Here is a 20,446-nt window from a genome sequence, read left to right on the forward strand (position 1 = left end):
ATTTATACTGTGGAGTGAGAATGAAAGATGAGTCATAGCCATAGAAACCCAGGGAAACTGGGTGCTAATGGCCACAGATACCAAGGTGAAAGAGTGTTAATAGCAATCCCCAGAGAGGACAAAGGTGTGAAAGGTCAAACAGCATCAAGGTTCAGGATGATGGGGGAGGTTCAAGAGTGTCCGAGGTGAGGGGGAAGGTCACGTTGGGAGATCAGTGGTGATGGGTGAAAGTTGGTGAGTGACAGGAAGAGGGTTAAAGGTCCTGGAGACAGTCAAACAGGTGAAATACATCATCTTAGTTAAGGCTGTTCACCAGCAAGGCAACACACTCGATGTTCTATATCATAGAGGAAGGAGGGTCATCTTGTGCAGTTGGAGCTGAAGGTCAGCAAACCTAGGAAACTAAAGGTACACCCTAATAATTATGGGGAATCTGTATGAAAGCTTTGTTCTTTTGAAATCTTCTCTGTATCATGACGCCCACACAACAGCAGGTCTGGCATCGAGGGATCTCATAACAATGAGATCCAAGCAAGGTGTAGAGCATGCCCTTCGCATTGATCCATTTGGCTTGACACCTGTCATAGGGATGAAGGGAGAGAGGCAGGTGGCATGCAGGTGAAAGGCAACCAACCCATGACTGCAAACTTTCATCCACCTCGGAGAAAGATCATGCCTGACAAGAGCTCAGGTGGCTAATCTTTCCATTATGACAAGGCAAAAGTCTCTCTAATAGCCTCGCGGGCAGTAGAGCAAAGCGGAACAGTGTGAGAGAGAAGCTTCTTGCATATGGCTCTCATTACCTTTTCAAAGAGTGATGGCTCCATGCACAGGCATTCATCAAGGGGCAGGACACCTGGGTTGCCAGCCGGGTAGATCCCGGGAGCGGGATCTCCCGCTCCTATTGGTCACATTGCACCTGATTTTTGGGCGCAGCGTTGCCATTCGATCGGACCATATTTACAAGTTTCCAAACTGTATATAAAGATTGTACACCTGCATCCCCAGTATGCATTGTGCATTCAGAACTTCCTAATCCTTTCACTGCCTTTACGTGCATCCCCCACATCACCAGCAGAGGAATATAGTCTGCTGACTACTTGTCTGTGATGACTTTGGTGGGCGTCCTCTGGAAGTCCCAGGCTTGGAGGGTCCCGGCTTGCTTTAGGTATCCTGATTAGGGGCAGGGGCATCCTTCTCAGCCTAAACAGCTGGAGCTGATTGGGTCACATGCAAATGGGATTGGGAACACCCAGATGCCCTTGGAGTATCATGTGTGGAGGCCCCTGGGATATCTGACTGACACCCCTGGGTGCTCAAGGGCGTCTCTCTGACTTCTTGAGGAGAAGGAACATCTGGACGGAAATGGAGATGCCCCATTGCCCTCTCACCTAGCCATTGCTGCAATGCAGCCATGGCTACAGCCATTGTGCGCAGGTCTGAGTGCATATCTGGCAGAAACCACTGGACCTGGATTTCCATGGCATGTGCCATCCTCCTGATGGAAACTTCCATGCACTCAAATGCTGGAAACATGGCTTCTCCATCTCGTGTGCCATGCTGTTGAGGGCCTCTGACATCTCTGACTTGTGTTCCTGTGACTCTGAATCTGCAGCAGATTGTTTCTGCTTGCTTTCCGAGGCTCATCATCAGACAAAAACTTAGCAGGTGTCCTTCTCCAGCAGTCCTCTTGAGTACCATCGACCTTGGCTGTCATTGCCTCCTCTTGCTGTGGACACGTGTGTGTGTGTGTGTGTGTGTGTGTGTGTGTGTGTGTGTGTGTGTGTGTGTGTGAGGTGACCACTGGAATGTGCCCTCAAGCCTAAACCCACTGACCCAATGAGGTATATGTTTCTGGATTGATGGAGGGTGCAGTTGAATGTCGTGATCGGTCTACAGGTGTGAAGTCATCATCCTGTTCCTCCGGGGTAGTGTTGCACGTTTTACTATGGGTGTAAAACGCGTTTATTGGGGTGTATTAACTTCCAAGTGCTTAACACCACTAGGCTCTGTTCTATGTATTTATTCAGCTTTAGGAGTCGCCAGGTGCCGTATAGACACCGTCACGAGTATTCCAAGGTCAAGTTCAAAGTAATAAAGACGATACACCGATTAGTAAGGTCCAAACGATAATATTTATTATACAGTTATAATAAATACTCATGCACACACAAAGAGACTAAGCTATGACTAAACTAAAGTAATCAGAATACTTATCTAACAGGAACAGGCAAGGTCAGGGAGCGAAGCCTTCGTCCTGGTCTTGGGCTGCAACCTTCAGCAAGCGTTCTGGTCACTGGGGGTTCTAGCGGGCTTAGTTCGCGTAGCGAGCGTCGTACTGGCACTTACGGTTCGGCGGCTGGTGCTCAACGGCTGGAGTCAGAGTGGATCTTCAAGGTCTTGGTCAGGGCCGGAGCACGGAAAAGCAGACCGGACAACACGAGGTCCCTGTCTTTTATAGGGATCCCATTGTCCTTCCCTCTTCTTGGGCGGGCTTTAACCTTTGGATATCTATTGGGTCAATTCCTCATCGATACTGTTTTAATTCCCCAATGCGAGGGGGTCTCCGTGATGGGGGGGGCGTTTCTTATGCCCTTTTGTTTGGAGGTTTCTGGTGCCTCGATGTCTGGGCCTTGATTCAAATGTGTCCATTCAGAATCAAATGTGTCTATTGTGTGGGTGTTCAGGTCTGATTGCCTCATTAGCATGCAAAGCGTTTTGCCATTTGCACCTAGCTAAGGTCTTCTCACCTGAGCCCAAACTGGTTTCTGCTACTTGCAGAATGCAAAAATGCTCTCTTTGCAGACTGCTGGTCTGGCTAAACTGTCTGTTTCCCAGCAGTCTTAGCGCTTGGCTTATTTTGTAGCTCAGCGTCCATTTTAGGTGGCTACATTCCCTCCTTGTGATCCTCACAATCAAAATATTGTGAAGGATCACCTATGTACGTCGCCTTGAGTGCATCTGGGTTGCCTTCTTTGTGTCCCCTGACCTCTTGCCAGTTCCTGGGCTACTCTATCTTAAACTATGGGAAGAAAAATTTTTACCTTACATCTCTACTTGGCGCTATGTCAAAGGGGACATGCATTACCATAAACTGGGAACCTCTACCTATCACAATTATCCTTAACTTAACTTAAACATTTCCTCACACTCTAAAACCTTAACCATTCACACCACAACATCACATTTCCTAACTCGGCAGTCGAGTATAGGACAATACAATACAGGGTCGAATTTTTATTCATTACACAGTTCTTTATTCATCATGGGGCAAAGGGGATTGATGAAATCGGAAAATCGGAGATCGAACTCCATAGACGGAAGGGCAAGAACGGGAGGCTCTCCTCTTCCACTTCCTCAACCTGAGGGTCTGTACAAGGATAACGAGGATCGCAATCACCAGTAGTGATTCGATTACGTATGACATGGAGTACCATGTCATAAATTTAGTGCACCAGGTCTGAACCTCACTGATCAGAGCTGAGCACTGGGGAGTGGCTGTAAGGGAAACATTTACGGTGGGGGTTGTGGGGGAAACGTGTCTTGCTTCCACACAAACAGATATAACAGTTAACAACAATAGGTGAGCTTCCATCATCTTCAACTTGGTTTTCCTTCTTTCTTCCTCCTGTATGGACAATCCTTGCTTCGATCCCTGTCTCGTCCTTCGAAAGCTATGGGATCAAGCACAGTATCTGTCAATACACAGTTTAAGATCTTTACCTGTTAGTGCATCTGTCTTTTATATTCCGATTGACCCTTTAAAAATGACTGGCCAAGTCACACCCTGTGACTCCCCTCATTTTTTTTTTTCCAAAAGCGAATTTGAAGACCAGAATACACCTAACAATCCTTCTCCTGCGAGCCGTCTCGCAGGCTTTGATAGTTTACCATCCGAATGTTCCTGGATGTAAATAGCATGTGGGATGGCGGCCTAAGGGCTGCCTAACGAAAAATGAAAAACAAAATTGTGAAAGAAACGTCCGAATGAGTTGCGTATGGGCCGCTACGGGTACGAGTTGGATGGGATCCCCGGGTAGGGCGTGCTGTGCCATACCCGAGCTTGGCTGACCAAAGTGGGTTCTCAGACAGGGCGGGTCCTCAGTGCCGTTTGTCCACTGCCTGAGTAACCTGGATTAAAACGGGTACGAATGTGTTAACCGTGACTTGCAGCCTCTATTCGCCGAATAGAGGGGCACCTAAAAACAAGGGAGCCAAGATGCTCCCACTGAGGATTGAGCTGGGCTTCAGACAATTTGGCTGATACGGTGAGCTGCTCACCATAGAAGTTCTCAGAGGTTTCGGCAGAGAAACTATTGTGTGTGTAAGGCGGTCACAAGCCTTACAACTTTGAAAAGATATCCAATCAAACTGTTTTTTTTGGAACCGAAGTTCTCAAAGGTATCTGCGGACAAACTAACGTGTATGTGAGGTGGTCACAATCTTTTCAGCTGAAAAGAAGATGTCCATCCTCCAACTGAACCATTTACATTACTGAGAGACAAACAAACATAAAACGAAGACAAACATACGTGCAGGTTCCATCAGAAAGGACATTGTTTCCCTCAAACGATTCCTATTTTACATCATCTGGACACCTCACTTTTCCTCTGTCTCTGTGAACAGGGTCACAAAGGGGTTGCCGTGTCGGGAGTCAGACACCGTGTCGTCCTGCTCTCCCGGATCCCACACCCTTGTGTGGATCAGGCATGCTATTTTCGAATTGTGTGACCGGGGGTCACTTTCATCATTGCGGACAAGTCTGTATGAATTGTCCCTGTGCCATAGTGTTGTGTCAAGTGTGGTGTCGGGGTAGTCGGGGTCGGGTGGTGGTTCTGGGTTTTTAAGGTAAGTGACTTCCATGGGGTCACTGGAGTCGGGGTCGTAGTTGGTGCAGTGTGGGCTGTATGGCTGTGTGCTGTCGCTGTCCTCAGAGTCAGTGTCTGTCCTGCTGTCTCTGCTGTGGCAGCTTGTGGGCGTTTCGGGGCGTGGTCTGTCGTGGTCTGTGGGCGGAGTCGTGGGCGAGTCCGTTGATGAACTGGTCTGTGAGGGGGATGGTGGAAAGGTGTCTCTGGTGGGTGGGGTGAAGTGTTCTGCTGCATCTAGCAGTACATGATGAGCATGGTTAGACTGTGTTCCATATGCTTTAAGCTGGTTAATATGAAACCACGCGGTCTTCCCATTAGGATATTTTACCCTGTAAACTGAGGGGCTAATTTTATCCGAAATTGAGTATGGGCCGGAATATTTTGGAGCCAAAAAACTGCTGGGGTTGTAAACAGATAACATTACCTGTTGCCCAACCTGGAATTCTGTGGGGTGTACGGTCTTATTAAAACAAGCTGTGCGTTGTTGACGGCGTTTTCCAAGCTGAACTGCGGCTGCAATCTGTGCAGACCTCACAGTCTCAACTAAGTCTTTAACCGTCTTTTCGTGTGTGAGGGCCGTCACCTCGGGGCTGGTCATGTCCAGTCCTAAAAGGAATTCTGTACCTTTCATAGGGCGTCCGGTCATGAGTGTGTGTGGTGTGTAGCCTGTGGAAGTGGAAACAGTGTTCCTTATGAACATGAGTGCAAATGGGAGCACTGAATCCCATGTGGAGTTATTCTCCTGAACCATTTTTCTAAGGGTAGTTTTTAGAGTCCGATTCATGCGCTCCACAATCCCGCTGGACTGTGGATGATACGCAATATGAAAATTTTGTTTTATTCCAAATATTGTCAGGACGTTCTTCATGACCCGTCCTGTAAAGTGAGATCCCTGGTCCGAATCAATACTTCGGGGTAAACCCCATCTCGTGAAGATGTGGTGGGTCAGGATCTTTGCAGCTGTCTTAGCTGTATTTGTTCTAGAGGGGAATGCCTCTACCCATTTGGTAAAGGTGTCGATGACCACCAGAACGTATTTATAGCCATTCCTGCAAGGGGGCAATGGTCCTATGAAATCGATCTGGAGGTTTGTCCAGGGGCCGTTAACTGGGCGAGTATGCCGAAGTTGTGCCTTCTTAGAATACCGCTCCGGGTTATTCTGAGCACAAATAAGGCAATTCTCAATATAATGCGTTACATCAGTCCTGAGATTAGGCCACCAACAGAGTTGCCTGAGGTGCCTCGTTGTTGCATCAATTCCTTGGTGCCCGTGGTTATCATGAAATAAAGCAATCATTGCATTCCTGTCCTGCTGCGGGACCACATAAAGTTGTTCCTTTATGATCACACCCTCATGTGTGGTCAGTGCGTGTTTAAATCTCTCGTACTCTGGCACAAAGTTGCCTTTAAAAACCTCCCTGAGGTCCTTATCCTGCTTCTGTGCTGCTACAAGATCTTTAATATCTGTCTGTGAGATGTGGACTGCGCTCACAGGGGCGCTAGCTGGTGCGCTAGCTGGGGGGGTCCATAAGTGTCCTCGCCTGGAACCTGCCTTAGCCAGTGCGTCGGCTTTTACATTCCCAGGGGGGGATGACCTATGGTGACTTCGTACCTTTATTATTCCGAAGGTCCTGTCCTTCGCTTTTTCTAAAATATGCTGGAGTAGAGGGGCTGATGGAAGGGGTTTCCCGTCTGCGGAGACAAAACCTCGTGTCCTCCACAGGGGCAGAAAATCGGTTAAGCTATTACAGACATATAAGCTGTCTGAATATATGTCTGCTGGGCTGGGGAAAGAAGCGGGGTGGTCCACTATATACGCTATGGCCGCGAGCTCTGCTGCCTGCGCGCCTAAGTGACCTGGTAGTTTTAGAGCGATTTCTTCGAGAGCGCGCCCCTGCGCGTCCTCTACATAGATGCCGCATCCTGTGATACGCTCACCATTTAAAACTGTGGAGGAACCGTCTACATAAATCCTCAGGGGTCCACACGTGTCTGTGGGTTGGGGGCTTTGTTTCGGGTTCCCTATCTTCCTGGGGGGTGTTTTTGCTATAAAGGGTCCTGTGTTATGCAGGGGAGCTACAATTTCACAGTCATGGGGCTGTCCGGGGTATTGGAGGTTGTCTGCTAAATATGTGTGTGTGCGGGTCCGTTTTACTGTAATGTCCCGTCCTTGTAAGAGTAGTGTCCACCTAGCTGCCCTAATCTGGCTAACTGAACCGTCCTTCAGTCGACCGTCTAGGAGTAACTGTGTGGGTGTGTGTTCGGTCAGAATAGTAATGGGGTTGAGTCCGGTAATGTATGAGAAGTATTGTACTGCCCAGAAGACAGCAAGGAGGTGCCTCTCACAGGCAGAAAATCCTTGTTCAACTGGGTCTAACAGTCGGGAGGCATAAGCCACTGGTCTTAGCTGCTCGTGCCGTTCCTGAAGCAACACGGCCGAGAGGGTCAGATCTGTGCTCGCTACCTCTATTGCATAGGGGGAAAGTTGGTCTGGGACTAGCAGCGCGGGTGCTGCGCTAAGGGCTCGTTTTAACTCCTCCACAGCCTCTGTATGCTGCGGAAGCCATTCCCAGGGGGCTCCTTTCTTAAGGAGGTCTGAGAGTGGGGCGGCTTTTGTCGCGAATCCGTCGATGTGGTTCCGACAATAGCCAACCAGTCCTAAAAACGACCGGAGGGCCGATACATTTTGGGGAAGGGGCAATTTGACAATCGAATCAATTCTTTTGAATTCGATCTCGCGTTTGCCGTGTGTGATGATTGTTCCCAAATACATCACTTTAGTTTCCAAAATCTGGGCCTTTCTTGGGTTAACTTTACATCCAATTGAAGTCAACAGTTCCAGGAGTTCGGCCAGAAGCGTAATGTGCTCTGCCTTTGTGTCTGTCTGCAGTAGTAGGTCGTCTACATACTGTACCAGACATTCGGGGCGGGAGAATTTCTCTAAACCACTTGCCAGCTGTCGGTGGAAAATGGAGAGGGAATTGTGGAATCCTTGTGGGAGGCATGTCCACGTATACTGTTGTGTTTTAAAAGTGAAGGCAAATTTGTACTGGCACGCTTTTGCCAATGGTATTGACCAGAATCCGTTACTGATGTCCAATACCGTGAAGTATTTGGAGTTGAGTCCCTGCTTGAGCATGGTCTCGGGACTAGTAGCTACCGTTGGGGCTACTGCGGGGGTGACTTTGTTGAGTTCCCGATAATCGATGGTCAGACGCCATGATCCATCGGGCTTCCTCACTGGCCAAATAGGGGCATTATTGGTCGAGGCTACCGTTCTGAGCACACCTTGCTCCAATAAGCTTCCTATCACCTTTTCTATTTCCACCTCTGCTTCCAGGGGAAATCTATACTGTTTCTGTGGTCGGGGGTCCTGTCCGGTAACGTGAACTGGTCCAGTCATTCTGCCACAGTCATGACGGTGACTGGCAAATGCTGTCCTGTGTTTGTTCAGTAGGGCTTTTATTTGTCTGTCGGTGTGGAGTGTAGTCAGGTCGAATGAGTACTCTCCCACTGCGCTAATCCGATTAGCGTAGTCTCCTACTGTGAGGGTGGCTGGTGCTCTGTCTGATCTAGCCATTCGCCAGACACACTGGTTCACTGGGTCGAACGACAAGCTATGAGCGTTCATAAAATCTATCCCCAAGATGTGTTCTGCTGTCCGGGGAAGATTTACTAGAACTACGGGGTGTTTGGTTGAGATGTTCCCTAGCTGGATCGCTACGGGTGCTGTGATATGTCCCTGCTGCGAGTGTCCGGTGAACCCGCTAAGTGTAATGGTGGATGTGGTCGGCCACGTGTCTGCGTGTGCCGTGGTCGTAGAGTTAATGGTGGTGCGGGAGCCTCCTGTGTCCCACAATAACTCTATGGGATTCCCTTTTACTCTGGCTGTGACTATGGGTCTCCCTGATGAATCCCATAGTGTGTCACAGACCCAAGTGGGGGAGCCCGAACACCGTCAGTTTGTCTCGTCCACATTGGTGGGTCCTGACTGTACTGCTATATTGTGGATGGGTTTTGCCTTACTGCGGTTCAGAGTGCCTGTCTGCTGGCCTCTCTGTGATCGCTGGGGTGCATTGCATTCTTTTGCCCAATGCCCTAACTGTCCACAGTTATAGCACTCCTGTCCTTTCTGTTGTGGGCTGCTCTTCCCTTCATTTACCCATGCGGGTTTCTGATGCTCTCTCACTGCCTGAATATCTGCGGCAGCCTGAGCCTCTTCTGGGGATTGAACCTTACTCTTTCCCTGAATTGATTGCTCCCAAGCGCGGGACAACCTTTTCAGGACCCATTTCTCATTATGGGCCTCTTCTGAGGGGTCATAACTGTTGCAAGCGCTCTGTCCTGCCTCTGTTGCGTGTGAGATAATGGTGCGCGTCCATTTGACCATATTTTCCTGGTTCAAATGCGCTCTATTTAACTCGCCGAAAACTGCGTTGAAATTAATCCACAGCCTTCCTGCGAATGCTGTGGGGTGTTCGGATCTTTTCTGCCGGCACTTATTAAGTCCTTCTACGGGGTCACCTCGATTATACCCTATGGCATCTAAAATGGAGGTGTGCATCTCTTCTAGGGTGCCTCCGGCAACGTTCTGTGGGTCGGGGAGGGCTGCTACTACTGACTGGTCTAAGCTCAGAACTGTGAGCTTAACCTGCTCTCTCTCATCCAGGCCGTACATGGTAGCCTGCTGTTTCACTTTAGCGAAAAACTGGTGGGGGTCTGCGGTGGGGAGGAACGGAGTGATCTTCTCACATGCGTCCCTGAGCTGGGTTACAGTTAAGGTGTAGGTTATATCTGGTGCGCCTTCTGTTATAGCTTTTCTCTGCGTGGTTACGGGGTTCATGGGTGCGGTTATGATCTGATCTGTGGGGGGTGGGGGTGCCTGCCTTTTCTGTTGCGCTGCTGGCGCACATGTTCCCTGAACATATCGCTGCGCTGTCTCACTTAATTCTTGCCAATCTGGGGCATTTTCTCCATCTAACTGGGTTCCAAAGGTGCTTTGGAACCCATTTTGCACCGAAAGCAGCGATTGCAGCTCTGCAATCTGTTTCCTGCATTTCGCGTGATCCACAGTACTTTGCCTTTGCTCTGTGGTTGCAGCATGGAGTGCTCTCAAAGCTGCTTTGAGATCAGAGCATTGCCTCTGCAATGCCTCCACCTGCTTCTCTGATTCCTCTCTTATCAGAACGGCACGTTGCACGTCCTGATAAGCCTTTTCGTACTGGGTCTGGGAACTGCTGAGATGGGCTAGACAAGACTGATGTGCCCTCTTGGCATCATCCACCTCTCTACCTTTCTCTACCAACTTCCCTCTTAGATCCAGATTTTCCTTCTCAATGTCCCTGACATCGACCTTACTCATTCGGTTCCTTTCTTCTAATTCTGCCCGGAGCGTCCTGACGACCTCCTCTGTGCCTCGCAATTGTGCCAAACGGGACACGATTGCCATCGGCTTGCGTGCTTTACTCAGGTTCTTTTTATGAATTTGAGAGAGGTTCTCCCACCAAGTATGTCCTATACTTCCGGGACCTGTCTCCTCATTCAAACAAAACTCTTTCCAAAGGGGCCATCCCTTTCCCTGCAGATATTTGCGGAGTTCCAGCTCCCACGTGGGACACTGACCTACCCTGCTACTGCTGCTGGTCGCTGCGACCACAAACTTTTCTGGATCCATCAGACGTTCCATTGCCTGCATGGCCATTTCCTCTGACTCTCTTTTAGTTAATTTGGAACAGGGGGTTGCTGGGGTTGTGTTTCAAGAAACGGGTACGGCTTACACTATGTTCCGTTCACAAAACTACCGAAAGTTTGTTGCAACAAAAATGCTTTCAGTTTTACCTTACAGCCCTGTTAGTACGCATGCACTAAACACACTTCCGAATTACGCTTATTAGTTTGAACACCCTGAATACTCGTGATTTTCTTTACTTTCTTACTTTCTCTGTAATTTGGAGTTCCAATTCAAATTTCAGGGTCCTGGACGGTGTGGGGTTTCCACTTACAACCGTGTCCCGTCAGGAAGTCGCCACTAAATGTTGCACGTTTTGCTATGGGCGTAAAACGCGTTTATTGGGGTGTATTAACTTCCAAGTGCTTAACACCACTAGGCTCTGTTCTATGTATTTATTCAGCTTTAGGAGTCGCCAGGTGCCGTATAGACACCGTCACGAGTATTCCAAGGTCAAGTTCAAAGTAATAAAGACGATACACCGATTAGTAAGGTCCAAACGATAATATTTATTATACAGTTATAATAAATACTCATGCACACACTAAGAGACTAAGCTATGACTAAACTAAAGTAATCAGAATACTTATCTAACAGGAACAGGCAAGGTCAGGGAGCGAAGCCTTCGTCCTGGTCTTGGGCTGCAACCTTCAGCAAGCGTTCTGGTCACTGGGGGTTCTCGCGGGCTTAGTTCGCGTAGCGAGCGTCGTACTGGCACTTACGGTTCGGCGGCTGGTGCTCAACGGCTGGAGTCAGAGTGGATCTTCAAGGTCTTGGTCAGGGCCGGAGCACGGAAAAGCAGACCGGACAACACGAGGTCCCTGTCTTTTATAGGGATCCCATTGTCCTTCCCTCTTCTTTAACCTTTGGATATCTATTGGGTCAATTCCTCATCGATACTGTTTTAATTCCCCAATGCGAGGGGGTCTCCGTGATGGGGGGGGCGTTTCTTATGCCCTTTTGTTTGGAGGTTTCTGGTGCCTCGATGTCTGGGCCTTGATTCAAATGTGTCCATTCAGAATCAAATGTGTCTATTGTGTGGGTGTTCAGGTCTGATTGCCTCATTAGCATGCAAAGCGTTTTGCCATTTGCACCTAGCTAAGGTCTTCTCACCTGAGCCCAAACTGGTTTCTGCTACTTGCAGAATGCAAAAATGCTCTCTTTGCAGACTGCTGGTCTGGCTAAACTGTCTGTTTCCCAGCAGTCTTAGCGCTTGGCTTATTTTGTAGCTCAGCGTCCATTTTAGGTGGCTACATTAGCCTGGAGATTTGGGTTGTCTTCTGAGGGGATGTTGCTTTCCCCCTCTTCCTGTTGACATCTAGAATGGAGATGAGAGAATGGGTGACTGCCTGGGCTGGCTCAAGTATTTCAGCTATCAATTACCTTGATTTTTAAAAAGTTCTTGGAATAATGCATGTTTCCTCACTGGATACAAGGGAGAGGCCAACCCCACTCTTGGCACAGGCACAGTATCTATCCTCCCCAGCCAACTACTCAGCCTGATGCTTGAATACAGTGAGGGCTGGCAGTACCATCTTCTCTGTCTCCTTCCTGTTGTGCGCTGTCCTCTCCTGCATAAAGGCAGATTCATAGATTGGGAACAAATTTGATGAAAGAGCAAGTTGTAGGCTCCTAATTTTGTGGCTACTAACTGACCGCCTGACTCCTCAAAGCCTGACTGCCATATACAAGGCGCAAGCCAGGAGCATGATGCAGTACTCTCCAGTTATCTGCATGAGTGCAGCTCCAGAAAGATTTAACAAGCTCGACAGCATTCAGTGAAAAGCCCATCCACCACCTTGAACATTCAGTTCGTCCACAACCAATGCAGAGTGACAGCAGTGTATACCATGTACAAGATGCATTGCTGCAACTTAGATTAATAATTGTTTTTTTTTTGTGAAACAATTAGGCTTACGTTAACACTGCAATGAAGTTACTGTGAAAATCGCCTAGTCGCCACACTGCGGCGTCTGAGGCAGAATTCAGAATGCCCAATTCACCTAACAGCACGTCTTTCGGGACTTGTGGGAGGAAGCTGGACACCCGGAGGAAACTCACACAGACACGGGAAGAACGTGCAGACTCCGCACAGTGACCCAAGCTGGGAATCGAACCCAGATCCCTGCCGCTGTGAAGCAACAGTGCTAACCACTGTGCTACCATCCGCTTAATAAGGCACTTTTGATATTGCCTTTCAAACCCTTGAACTCTACCAGCTAAATAGGCAAGAGGCAGCAGGCATATGGGAACAACAACACCTGCAAGCTCCCCACCACTCCGCACTCCATGGCTGGGTAAAAATCCTGCAGTTGCCTCCCTAACAGCACAAGTGATTCACGATGCAGCACCCAACAACCTTCTCAAGACATTTAGGTGTGGACAACAAAAATTGTGGCCTTGACAGTGAAACTCATGTCCCATAACAGAATCACAAAATGAGTGATAATGTGAGTTTTGAGTGAGTAGAAGGTTCACTTAACCTTGCGGGATGGAATAGATCATTGACCCATTTCCTGTACTGCAGGTGGTCCTTTCTTGGAACCCTTGGGCACTGATCACCTTGGTGACCACCTCCCATGCCGCCGTGGTCAGTGGGAGGGCCTCCTGCGTCCCACCTTCCCTTGACAGTCTTGAGGAGAATCTCCAAAGAGACTTTGCTAAATTGTGGGTTGATGGTTGCTACCATTCACTGCACACCTCGCTGCAGGGGTTCTGGCAACATTAATCAAGGGCTGTCTGGGTGCCTTTTAAATAGGATACCTGGACATGACAGTGGTGCAGCCCATTTTCTGTCCGCCCTGCCACAAGACTTGACGTCAACCATGCACATGTATAAATAATGAGATGGGGAGTGCATGATTGTGTATAATAGCCTGCCCCATTCAACAGCAGAAGTCACTATTACTTCCTACTTTCACCACAGGATTTAGTCCCAGAGCAGGAAGCTCCGACTCTGTCTCCCTCGCGACAGATTCCAGTCTTCACCTTTGAAGATCTTACCTTGGAATTCTTTGCAAATGTTGTTCCAACTCGGATGGTGTTTTTATCTTTTTATTTTAACTGGGATCCTGTCTGGGAATCTTCTTTTTGGGACATGTCTCTGTCTCCTCTTCCTGTCCCCGACCTGAGAAACTTGTCTACAATGATACTCCGCCCCCCAGTCACATGACCCAGGTTTTCATGTTGTTTTCTTTATCCCAGTCTGTGCATATGTGAAAACTGAGATCTGTATCTGTCAGGATTTGAAGTTCCCAACGTCCATTCTCTACTTGAAGTTCAGGCTTTCATTCTTTAATGAGATTTCTGCTGCTGATTTCTTCTTTTTTTTTAAACAAACAATTTTATTGAGGTATTTTAGGCATATAGAAAAAATGACATTGTACAGTACAAAAAAAAAGTCAAGACACAAATTAAACATAGTGCAAACCACGGCTCTGTTCACACATGGACGTGTCTCAATATCCCCCTACTCGACTCTACTCCACCCTAGCCCCCTCCCACTGCTGACGCTTACTCCTCTGCGAAGAAGTCAATAAATGGCTGCCACCTTCGGACGAACCCTAATAGCAAACCTCTTAAGGCGAACTTGACTTTCTCCAGGCCAAGAAAGCTCGCAGTATCCGATAGGCATACCTCAGCCCTCAGGGGCTCTGAGTCCCTCCATGCTAACAGTATTCGTCGCCGGGCTACCAGGGAAGCAAAGGCCAGAACGTCAGCCTCTCTCGCTTCCTGGACTCCCGGGTTCTCCAAAACCCCAAAAGAATGCCACCTCAGGGCTCATTACACCCCAGTTTTCAATACCCGCGACATGACATCTGCGCATCCCTGCCAATACCCCGGGTTTAGGGCATGACCAGAACATAACAACTAGGAACAGGAGTAGGGCATTTGGCCCCTCGAGCCTGCTCCGCCATTCAATGAGATCATGGCTGATCTTTTGTGGACTCAGCTCCACTTTACGACCCGAACACCATAACCCTTGATCTCTTTATTCTTCAAAAAACTATGTATCTCTATCATAAAAACATTTAATGAAGGAGCCTCAACTGCTTCACTGGGCAAGGAATTCCATAGATTCCCAACCCTTTGGGTGATGAAGTTCCTCCTAAACTCAGTCCTAAATCTACTTCCCCTTATTTTGAGGCTATGCCCCCTAGTTCTGCTTTCATCCGCCAGTGGAAACAACCTGCCCGCATCTATCCTATCTATTCCCTTCATAATTATATATGTTTCTATAAGATCCCCTGCATCCTTCTAAATTCCAATGAGTACAGTCCCAGTCTACTCAACCTCCTTGTCGTAATCCAACCCCTTCAGCTCTGGGATTAACCTAGTGAATCTCCTCTGCACACCCTCCAGTGCCAGTATGTCCTTTCTCAGGTAAGGAGACCAAAACTGAACACAATACTCCAGGTGTGGCCTCACTAACACCTTATACAATTGCAGCATAACCTCCCTAGTCTTAAACTCCATCCCTCTAGCAATGAAGGACAAAATTTCAATTGCCTTCTTAATCATCTGTTACACATGTAAAACAACTTTTTGCGACTCATGCACTAGCACACCCAGGTCTCTCTGCACAGCAGCATGTTTTAATATTTTATCATTTAAATAATAATCCCTTTTGCTGTTATTCTGACCAAAATGGAGAACCTCGCATTTGTACCAAAATGGATAACCTCACATTTGTATGTGTACATGGTTAGCCGGCCCTCCGGTGCATCTAGCACACTAGTCCTCCAGGTCAAAGAATCTGCTCATCCAGGCCCCCCGTCATGTGGGCCCTGTGCACGACCTTAAACTGGATCAGGCTGAGCCTGGCACATGTTGCGGTCGTGTTTACTCTGCTCAGGGCTTCTGCCCAGATGCCGTCCTCCATTCCCCCCCCCCCCCCCCCCCCCCCCCCCACCCGAGCTCCTCTTCCCACTCAAGCTTCAGGCCCTCTGTCTGTGTATCCTCAGCTCCCATTAGTTCCTTGTAGACAACTGAGACTCTTACACTCTCTCACCTCTCCCCTAGAAACTACCATGTCCTGCCTTCCTTTTGGCGGTGTAGAAGGGACTTTAATTGGCGGATTAGTTGACTTAATACCCTGTATTCATTTTAACCAGCTGCTTGACTATATTTCATGGAAATAGGCACTTGGCAAAGCATGATGAATATATTAGCCTTATTTCAGTCAATAAGTTCTGTACGTAATAGGAAGCATGTCAGACCATGTAAACAATTTCACAGCTGCACATTGTTGCTGACAGCAGAGAATTATTATTTGCCTTCGACTAAGAATTCAAGGCCTAAACGCAAATTACTGCTGGAATCTGAAACGAAAGGGAAAATGCTGGAAAATCTCAGCAAGTCTGGTAGCATCTGTCGGGAGAGGAAAGAGCTAACGCTTCGAGTCCAATGACTCTTTGTCAAAGCTTGTCAAACACTCCTAGATTTTTCTACTTTGTTCTTCAGCTCCTCCATCACTTTCATTTGGGCTTCTCCATCAGGATCATTTTTGGCTAAGGCGTTGTGATTGTTTTAGTGAATTGCTTCAAGGTTTGATTCCTTGTTGTTGCTGAATTTTCCAATATAAACAGGACACAAATCAAGGTCAGCCGAATTTGGGATGGAAGTGGATGAATTAATCCATTCATCCTGAAATTCTTGATTTTCCTCTTCAAGTCTTCTCTTTGCAGTCATTTCCAAAGGGGGGTGCGCGCGTCTCTGTGCATCTCTCAACACACCCACAAACCACCAATGCATCACATTCAGTTATGTGAGGTACAGGAAGATAAATAATTGGATAGTCTTGTTTTTTGGGTGTAGTCCTTCATGACATGCCTGTGGATGTTTCAAACAAGGTGGCCAGCACCTAAAATTGGTGCACCCAACTGATTTCCATAATTATGCCATGGCCCTGTGCTAACATCTCCCATATGTTGCACTATTGAATTAGTCTAGAGCTACATAATTACAAATCTGAGATAAAGGATAAATGTTAGAAACAGTAATTTGTCATCAATAATGTATAATTGTTCCAGCTGAATATCTATGCTGGTTCTCCCACTACGTAGTCATAACCTCCGGATATTTTTCAGCACTTCTTCACCTTTTTAAAAAAGCTTGTCTACTGCTCCTGATGAATGCTGACCATGAATAATAACATTCTCAAATTTTACTTTCAATCTGCAGGAGCTAGCTCCGACAAGTGACACAAGCTTGGTTCGGTCACTCATGAACATTATGGATTGTCTAATGGAAGAGTTTACGGATGCTGCCAAAATCAAGCAAATGAATGAACGAGATATTTGTTCTTGGCTTGAGGTAGGTATTATTTTCATGCAGTTAACTTGTGAAATTTTCATCTTCTGCAGCAGTATGAAAGATATTTATGATTTTTAAAAATATATATTTGACGATATTTTATGTAAACATGTGCCGCAACAGTAAAACCTTCCAGTATAAACACTATAATGGAAATTTCTAGTATAAATTCTTATTCTGAAATGTACTTATGATAGGTGTTAGGCTAACTGGCTTGTAGTTTCCTGCTTTCGGTCTCCCTCCTTAACGCTCGCCTACTACCACCGGCTTTAGTGTCTTTCAAATTCTACCTACTTGCTCATTGATCCCCCTCAGCTTCTGAGCTTATTTCTTGGCTTGGCTCCCTTCCCCGATTTGGAATTACCTTTGAGGCCCCCTGCTGTGCTCCCACTCTTTCATTCATCATCATACCTCATTCCTAACTTAATTAAAAAGATGCCCAGAGTTAAGGGACAGGGCACCAGCCAGAATCTGATGTCTGACCTACTCCTTCTCACTCTTCTAAAGGGTACCTTTCCTACAGTGCCTCTCTATGCCCATTGGATTTTCTGATCAATCCTGTGGTAGGCCCACGTGAGTTAATAATATTCATAACAATTGAAGAATTGTGATAATTTCTGCTTTATAAATCACATTGTCTTGAATGCTTTGCTCCATACATAGTGGAATAATGTACACAGGACATGTACTTATGTACATAGGAATTTATAGCAAATTAAAATTGTTTTTTCTCACACCAGGTTAAATTTAGACTACTTCAACTATCCTAGTGCTGCTCATCTACCTGAACGATTATTCAAAGATTAATTGAAAATCAAAAGGTGAACGGGAGCGAGGAATTAAAATAATCATCAAGACTAGGGAAAGGGTGCTGGGAAAACATGTCCCCAGGAGCAGATAAACTATACACGAGTGTTTTAAAATAGTTGGCTGCAGAGATGGTAGACATTGATTATAATCTCTTAAAATTCTTTAGATTCTGAGAAGGTCCTAGTGGATTAGAAAATACCTAATGTAACACTTTTATTCAAGAAAGGAGGGAGACTGAAAGCAGGAAGCTACAAACCAGTTAGCCTAACATCTGTCATAAAGAAATTTTTGCAATCCATTATTGAGGACGTTATAGCAGGATACTTTGAAAATCATAATGTGATTAGGCAGAGTCAACATAGCATTATGAAAGTGTAATTGTGTTTAACTAATTTATTAGAGTTTTTTGAGGCAATAACAAGCCAGTTAGGTAAGAGGAACTTGCAAAGGGGGCACGGTAGCACCCGGGCCAATAAGGAATGGGTGGCATCTACAGTGGAAGCGATGGATGCGAAGATCACGACCAAGGGTCAGGATGTCCAAAGCCTGGGGCGCACTTTGTGGGTGGCAGCTGAGGTGTAGAACAGGTCAGCCTTGTCACAGGCAGCCATGTACCAGGGCTATGTAGACATTGTGGCAGCACTCCAGAGCATGGCCCAGTTGCAACGGGTCTTTGCGGAGGGCGGCGAGAGCATTGGCTGGGTGTTGGCTGATCTGAGCCATCACCGATGGAAAGTGGCACAGTCCCAAAAGGACATAGTACCGTCTCTATGCTCCATGGTCACGAGCAAAAAATGCCTGGACAAGATGAGAGCAGGCCTTCAGGACTGGCAGCGCCAGTTGACAGCGGAGCCCCTGGAGCTCGCTCCAGCTGTACCCTCTTCCCAAGAGTAGCCTGGGGGCCATCGGTGACCCAAGGGAGGTGGAGGTGATGGGTGACTTCCGCAGGGAAGTTTTGGAACACTACAGTGCCTCTGAATCCCCCCACCTGTCACTGGCACATCCGATGTGCAGCGGGCAGAACAGGGTGGCACTTCATCGCCCATGGCACCCGATAGTTGGCCAGGCATATCCAGGCCCGGTCGCTCCAGGGGATGGCCAACAATGGGGACCCAGGTCACAGGGCGGGATACGCAGCAAGCCAGTTCCACATCTGGTGTACTGCCTGGGGACTCACCTAGACGGAGCAGTAGTACATGTAAGTTTAGAAAGATAGACATCAGTTAAGTTGGCAGAGGTACAACACATAGGATAGCATTAGGGGCTAAGTGGATGCAAATGTGTCATTAGCAACCTCTCACTGGCGTGCGGGCATCAACTCCATTTCCGCTACCAGTGGGGGGGCCAGAGCATAGCCATCGGCTTGGCACCCAACACGAACATAGATTTCAGTTGGTCGCCCTTTCGCGATCTGTGTTGCCAGTGCCGTGGGGCAGAGAATCCAAGCCCCTGTCTACTGTTTCTTTACCTTTCTGGGTAATAGGGAGTGCTAGGCATGTGATTGAACTTAACTCAGAATGAGGAACACCATACCCAATGGGACATATTTTGCTGAAAAAAATAATAATTCCTGACCAATACGCATCATTATTAACCTACAAATCTATTATTATTATTAAATCAACCCCAACTTGTGGCGAGTAACAGATACTACACAAGTTGTGGACCATCGCAAGTTGCTGAATGATTTATGATTTATCACCATTAGCTATGGTAAAATGGCATCTACACTTAACTCCGTGTAATTTTCATGAAGTTGCTGCATTTGCATATTAATTGTCCATTAAACTTGCCACAGGGAGTTAAGACATTACAGAGTAAGTAGCTCAGAAAGTGTAATAACTGAAGGGGAAAGAGAGAACCAAAAGAAGAGAACAACGTCACCCTCAGGCAGAACAAAAATGCGACAAGTGTAAGAAGGGAGTTGGTCAATGCAGGATGGAGGGTGTTGTAGCTAAAAGCGCGCAGTACATGGAACAAGGTGTGAATGAGTTTGTTGCGCACATTGAAATTGGCCGGTACAATTTTGTGGGCATCACTGAGACGTGAGTGCAAAGGGATCAGGGCTGGGATCTAAATATCCAAGGATATGTGTCCTATCGAAAGGACAGGCAGATGGGCAAAGGGGGTGGGGTTGCATTGCTAGTAAGGAATGAAGTTAAATCGATAGCAAGGAGCAATATAGGATCAGAAGGCATAGAATCTCTGAGGGTAGAGTTGAGGAATCGAAAAGGTAAAAAGACCCTGATGGGAGTTATGTACAGGCCCCCGAGCAATAGTCAGGAGGTGGGGCAGAAAATAAATCAGGAGATAGAAAAGAAAAAGACAATTTCACAACAATCATGGGGGACTTCAATATGCAGGTGGACTGGGAAAATCAGGTTGGTAATGGATCCCAAGGAAAGGAATGAATTTGTGGAATGTCGAAGAGAAGTTTTTTTTGGAGCTTGTGACAGAGCCTGCTAGGGTACAGGCAATTCTGGATTTGGTGATGTGTAATGAGGCACACTTGATTAGGGATCTTAAGGTGAAGGAACACTTAGGGAGCAGTGATCACAATATGATAGAATTTACCCTGCAGTTTGAGAGGGAGAAGCTGGCATCAGATTGAACAGCATTACAATTAAATTAGGGTAACTCCAAAGACATGAGGGAGGAGCTATTGCTTGGAAAAAGAGCCTGGCAGTGAAGACAATGGAACACCAATGGCAGGAGCTTTTGGGAG

General features: G+C 47.2%; 1 protein-coding gene across 2 annotated transcripts in view; it reads left to right on the plus strand.

Annotated features, from left to right (window-relative positions):
* The window catches only part of dnah7 (dynein, axonemal, heavy chain 7), a 498,762-nt gene that overhangs the window by 239,653 nt on the left and 238,663 nt on the right, over positions 1–20,446 (plus strand). For both annotated transcript variants that reach the window (XR_005459743.1, XM_038789116.1), the window contains exon 33: positions 16,780–16,911. Coding sequence is in view for 1 of the 2 variants with exons in the window: in XM_038789116.1 (XP_038645044.1) it covers positions 16,780–16,911 (132 nt within the window). In the remaining variant the exon portion in view is untranslated. The remainder of the gene's footprint in view (positions 1–16,779; positions 16,912–20,446) is intronic.

The sequence above is a fragment of the Scyliorhinus canicula genome, chromosome 2 (assembly GCF_902713615.1).
Source record: "Scyliorhinus canicula chromosome 2, sScyCan1.1, whole genome shotgun sequence".
Lineage (NCBI taxonomy): Eukaryota > Metazoa > Chordata > Chondrichthyes > Carcharhiniformes > Scyliorhinidae > Scyliorhinus > Scyliorhinus canicula.